Genomic DNA, 6,687 nt, shown 5'->3' on the forward strand with positions numbered 1-6,687 from the left:
ATTTTCTGAGAACTCCACATTAGTTAAATTCTTGACTCGAGGATGGAAAACATGGTGAGTTGTTACTTGCACATCCCTTCTCCTTAAAAATGAACCAGAACTCGACTCTGTTAACCTATGCAATTTGTTAAGCTGGGTAGTATACATCTGGTGTGCAAGTTCAGAAGCAAAGTATCTCGCCTTCTGGTCCAGAATATCGAATTCGAGATTATGCAACTTAAATGAAAGTTCTGAATATAACACCTTAAGATGCAATTTCAAATTATCCCTTACTGAAAACCAGTGGCGAGATTCTTCGTTCAACCATATTTTCTGAGCCCTATTAATAGCCAATTTAGCAGCCCTGGAAGTACTACTACAGCGGAAATGGATGTAATTAGGAACAACATTCAAACGCTTGCACTGTTGGTTAAACCAAACATTCTGGACAGCTGCACGATGTTGTTTGGTTAGTTTGACATAAAGTCGTGCCTGCTCGGCCACGCAAGCCGTTTTCAAATAGTGAATAGAATCAGGCGTTACTTTGCGGAAATCCATACTAATTAAAACCAAAATATTATTTTGCTAATCCGCGAAAAGATAACGTGCTAGTCAATCAGTGCTAACCCGTTATACTTACTTGCGTATTTTTACATGCAATTAATATTCCCACCCTCCCACCGCAAAAATAAATACGCAAATAAATATAACAAACCACCACCAAAAGAATAAACCTCGACACGTGTTTCGCCTCTCTACGAGGCATCCTCAGGACAGACAGACAGGTCATTCCGTTGCCGGGCGTCAGACCGTCAACGACTCCTGAGGATGCCTCGTAGAGAGGCGAAACACGTGTCGAGGTTTATTCTTTTGGTGGTGGTTTGTTATATTTATTTGCGTATTTATTTTTGCGGTGGGAGGGTGGGAATATTAATTGCATGTAAAAATACGCAAGTAAGTATAACGGGTTAGCACTGATTGACTAGCACGTTATCTTTTCGCGGATTAGCAAAATAATATTTTGGTTTTAATTAGTATGGATTTCCGCAAAGTAACGCCTGATTCTATTCACTATATTATAGTTGTACTAGCTTTTGCCTGCAACTTCGTCTGCGTGGTATTAGTGCCAGCAGTAAGATGTTGAGCATAATATGCTTAATTGCTTACACAAATTAACAGGCATATCATTAATTTTCTCATTTCCACCCCCATTTTCACCCTCTTTAGGGATGACTTCCGACATAAAAACTATCCTATGTTCTTCCCCGGAACTCAAACTATCTCTATGCCAAATTTAAATTAAATCTTTTTTGCAGTTTAAGCGTGAAGAGGTAACAGACAGACAGACACACTTTCGCATTTATAATATTAATAGTTATGGATTTGAAGTTAGCATAACTATTTGCATATAAACTGACGCGTGCGGCTCGTTCGTGCATTCCTACAAGGCCCAAGGTTCACGATGACGCGCCGCTCGCGCACAGGTGTGGCGTTCAAAGGCTTATGTATCTCAGACAAACATTAACATATATATCTAGGAACTGGCTTTACGGGCAATAATAATGAGGCATGACAGGGGCCAGTACAGCGGTGTGACACCGCTACAACGCGATTGGTTCGCATTCGCGAGTTCGCATTACGCGCGCTATTGGTCGCAACTAGTTGCGTTAGACTGCACGATTGGCTGGAATTCGTGAGTAACACTGCTGAACTAGTACCATTTTTAGTGCCCGTAACGCCCGTCCTTAGATATTATACGTCAATGCAGACAAACGGTTCGAATTTTCTTAAATCACCCGTAGCTGCTAAATGAGAGACGCGAAAATATTTCTCTTGACAAGACCTACATATACGAGTTGGACGGAATGCCTATTGGACAACATGTGTGTTGGACTAAATCCATGTTGGACGAAATACGTGTTGACGTAATACGCGTTGGACGAAATGCTGTTAGACGAAATGCATGTTGGACCAAATACTTGTTGGACGAAATTAAATTAAATTAAATTTATTTAAGACCAACAAAGGATCAATTTCGTTAGTGACACATTTTAATCTTACAACTAATGTTAGTAGGTACACACACAAACTTATTAACTAACTAACTAAATTACATTTACATATTTATTTATTTATGCACATGTGGACTGCACCACAGTGGTTCAAGTAGGCCCCATCTAACTTGTCGCGAAAAAATGCGAATTGAAATATCATTTCGACGAATTGGGTATTGGACGTACAGCTAACAAATCGTTTGTTAGGCCTTACAATGTTTGGCTGTGAAATATAACTAAGGATGGTATTCCACCTGAGTAATTTCTTTGTCCAATGAGTATTTGCGTGTCACATTTTGCTTTTCACATCACCTATTCGAAAAAGGGCTTTTTCTTCCCCGCTAGGAGGGATCAAAGTGGCACTTTTCTTCCCTGCTAGGAGGGATCAAAGTTGTGCTTTTCTGTTCTAGGAAACGATTTTTTCTTTCTTGCATATGTTAGAATATTGTTGTTCTATGTACAAATTGTATTACGTATGAAACTGACCTGTTTCTCTTTGACGTTCAATGTTAATAATATATTACACTATTTAAACACTTAACACAACATTACGTGAATTTTACAGAATTGGCTATTTATGTGGGTAGGTACGATAAGAAACCACCGTTGACAAGCGAAACAGTAAGTCTGTTAACTTACTACTTAAATTTGTAAACTACTTTGAAGTAATTATATTTTGAATTATTACTGATTAATAATTATGTATAACGGAGTTTATTGAAAATATATCCTAATAGTTTTATTCTGCATGATTCGATAAATGGACGAGGTACATGAGAAACTACTTCTGTGACGTCACTTATCGAATGACAAGTGGCATGATCAACCAGTTGCCAGGTAGAAATTGGTATAAAAGGGACCGACCCATCCATTACTGATCATTCTGCTTTGAGCATTCTGCTTTGAGCATTCTGCATTCTGCTTTGAGCATTCTGCATTCTGACTCTGCATTCTGCCTTGCCCTGCAGCACTGAGTTAATCATCGCCAAAGGAATATTGAAAGTTAAGTAAATACTATGTTGGTAATTATTGTAATAATTATGTACCTACTTGATTAATTAGATGGATTAATTAATTAATAATTAATTAAATAATATCTTACTGAATTATAAACTAATAGTGGTTGTATATAGTATTAGTTGTTGATGATAAGGTGAATAAATTGTATTATTCAATTTAATAAAACAGTTTTATTTTCAATTACATCTGTTTATTATTTTGTTTATCTTGCTTAAAACTTAAATAGTATCCATTGATTAAGCAGTTTAACATAATTATGAATCAAAGTAAATAAATAACATCCTGACAAGTTTTACCTTGAAAGTTAATATTGACTATCAATTTTGTGTTTATTTTTAATATTTAATATTTTAAAAATTAGTAATTTATCTAACACATACTATTTTTTTTTGTCAAATAATACATATTTTGGAACATAACAATTTCCTCATAGTTGATGTGAAAAGCAGTATGTGTCACACGGTATCAAAATTATTTCGTCTTGGGCGTTAACACTTGAATCCCTCATTACGCTCAAGATTCTACTATTGTAGAATCCATCGCTTCATTCAGGATTCAATGTACGCCCTTGACGGAAATATATCATATTGATCCCTTGTAACACAAACTATATACTATAGTGAGAGTGAGATGCAATACACATTGGACCAAGAAATTGGACAGGTCGAATCCAAACTTCATCAACAAGCCCCTGAGGTTGATACTTTATGTTTTCTGGCCAAAAACCATTATGTGTGTGCTAGTAGATGGGTGGTAGGGCGTGATATCCTGATTTCACAGTGCTTTCGTTTTAACTGTTATGGTTTGGATTACCAAACCGACTCAACCAAATCAACTTTTCCTTCAACTTGTTGGGTGAATCAACTTTCTTGTCACTAGTTGCCATGGTTACGGTCTCCTGGGTCACTCTTAAAATAGTTAAAAAAAGTAGTAGTAGTAGTCTTAAAATAGTTAGTTATTTCGTATTTAAATGATCTAAACTTGATTTTTTTGGTAGTTATAAGGCCTTTCCATAATGGGACATCTACTAAACACGTTTGTAGAACATGGTACAGCAGCTCTTCTAAGAAACTATGCTACTATTGTCTCCTGGCTGATGGGACAGAATAACAACAAGAAATACTTGATTGACCCATTTAATATGAATTATACACATATAACAGACACACACACACATACACATATTTATATATTAATATGATTTAAATAGCGAGTATGAATAAATAAAATATGAAATGAAGACCCATTGCATGGCATACACCTACAGTATTCCTGGACCGATACAACCTACAAACCTTCAAGAAAAGAGAGTACTCCCATCTTAAATGCTGGCAACGCACTTACAACCCCTCTGGTGTTGTGGGTGTCTGTGGGCGGTAATCGCTTACCATCAGCAGTCTTCAAAACACAATGCTTGCAAAAATCGTACAAAAAAGTAACATGCAAAGGGTAGGCTTCTCATTTATCTTCTAGCAGCCCAACAGTAGTTTGAATGCTCCATTCCATTTCATAATGATAGGAATTTCATTTCAGGGATGACGACCGATGGGGCCAGCGAGTACTGTTCTGGAGACCTCGACTGGGAAGCCGGAGGGACGGAAAACCACGAGCCAGATGGTCGGACGACATTAGAAAGACGGCAGGGCCAACCTGGCATAGACCCGCCGCATACAGAACAACATGGAAATCCATGAAAGAGGCATATGTTCAGCAGTGGACGCAAATATGCTGAGAAGAAGAAGAAGAAGGAATTTCATTGGTGGTAATCAGTATTAGTAATAGCACCTATAGATCAAGACGTAGCTATGTAGACCAAGTAACAAAAAAAGCTGGTGTCATATTGTATCAAGAGGTCAAGAATATGGCATATGAGAGGGAGAACTGGAAAATACTCCACCAAGGATACCTCTTAAATTGAAGAAGAGAAGAGAATAGGACCTTGGGACCCTAGAGGTTATATTATAAGTAGTATACCTGGTCCGTGGTCTCCGGGCCGCCCATATTCAACATTACTATGGCAGTCTTGGGCTTGGCACTGGTTGACATCCTCCGCGCCAGAGCTGCGCTTTTACCTGATCCAAAAATTTAAGTTTTTTACTAAAATAACAGGGAACGGTAAAGTAAACATAAATATTATGCATCTATACTGTAATACAAAGTTGTACACATATGAAGAGTAACTACAGCTAACAGACAGGCAGACGGATAGTAATAAGATTTCGCTTATCAACAAAACAATCAACAATTGTATTGTACTTATAATAATTTCCGATTTACATCTAATCCGGCATTCTAATTTTCTACTTTTATTACAGTACAATATTATATTACTATAAAAAGGTATGTAATATAATAAACAGCATTTTTTTTTTTTTTTTTTTTAAGCCTATAGGAGTGTCCCACTGCTGGGCAAAGGCCTCCCCTCTTTCCCGCCATTTGGTCCTATCCGATGCACACTCCCACCACTCTTTACAAAATGTGTCAAGGTCGTCCCGCCATCTCCGTTTTGGTCTTCCAACATAAACAGCATATATGTCTCTAATAAACGTACAACTTATTAACTTATAGCTTTCCGACTTACAAATTGAAGAAATCATTCTGTTATCTTCCAAACTTTATACAAGCCACAATATACAAACAAAATATATGGAATATATTGAGATCAACTAAAATTTCACTGTAAACTTGTTCATAAATGTTATCAAATGACGATTTTCATTAATAAAATAAAATTAAATACTATTTCACTTCATGACAAGTTAGTAAACCAAATTTTTGAATGATATGATTGTGATTGAATGTTGAATGAATGGTGAATGGTTAACACATAATTATTGTCATGTCATAATGACGTTTGCTTATATTTACATACGAATTTCTATTTATTTTCCTATTGAAATTTAAAAGGATTATTTAAATGAAAATACAGTGAAATGTATTTAAATCACATCATATTTTCATTTTCATCTAAATAAATGGTTCTCTATATGGCAATAACAAAGTGGTATTACATAGAAGGTAAGATCGTATAGAAGTGGTATACGCGTGCCTCCGTGAGGGACAAAACCATAGACTTATAATATATAAAGACGGTGTCTCAGCGAGCTGTCACTGTTGCCACTTTTGTTTAGTGTACGATTAACAATATGGCCCACCTTGCTGTAGCCATGTCGATAAAGTCATATCGATAAACTATCGACATTTCTTGCAATTTTAATTTTACTTCAAAGGCTTAACGATACCTAAAATGAACAAAACCGCTTTTATTCTTTATTGTGGTTATCGGATCACAATTTTATAGTCACGCCCCAGCAGGGAACCAAGGGAAAGTTCGGATATTTAATTAAAATACATAAATACCTCCTAAAATAGGTGTTCCGCAATAATTGAATTATATTATAATATATTCATTATCCATTAGCATTTCAATTATGTTTAACGAAGATATTGAAGCTTCAATTAATCTCTATTTCGTTCCGCTGTGTAGCGTCTATCGATATATAACATGATTAAAATCGACTTTTCACATCCCTAAAAGAGCACACATATACGCTTTTACGCACACATATACAGCCTGGGCGCATCAAGAAAGGCAACACTTGATTTGAAGTTCATCTTGTCAACAGTATGGTTG

The 6,687-nt window shown here is 36.2% G+C and overlaps 1 protein-coding gene across 1 annotated transcript in view; it reads right to left on the reverse strand.

Annotated features, from left to right (window-relative positions):
* Nucleotides 1-5,786, reverse strand: part of LOC134802201 (ferrochelatase, mitochondrial) — a 29,463-nt gene extending 23,677 nt beyond the window's left edge. The window contains exons 1-2 of the mRNA XM_063774794.1: nucleotides 5,635-5,786; nucleotides 5,028-5,125 (exon numbers count right to left, since the gene is read on the reverse strand). Coding sequence (XP_063630864.1) covers nucleotides 5,028-5,125; nucleotides 5,635-5,650 — 114 coding nt within the window. The 5' untranslated portion in view covers nucleotides 5,651-5,786. The remainder of the gene's footprint in view (nucleotides 1-5,027; nucleotides 5,126-5,634) is intronic.
* Nucleotides 5,787-6,687: the final 901 nt, after the last annotated feature.

Source organism: Cydia splendana, chromosome 24 (genome assembly GCF_910591565.1).
Source record: "Cydia splendana chromosome 24, ilCydSple1.2, whole genome shotgun sequence".
NCBI classification, from domain to species: Eukaryota; Metazoa; Arthropoda; class Insecta; order Lepidoptera; family Tortricidae; genus Cydia; species Cydia splendana.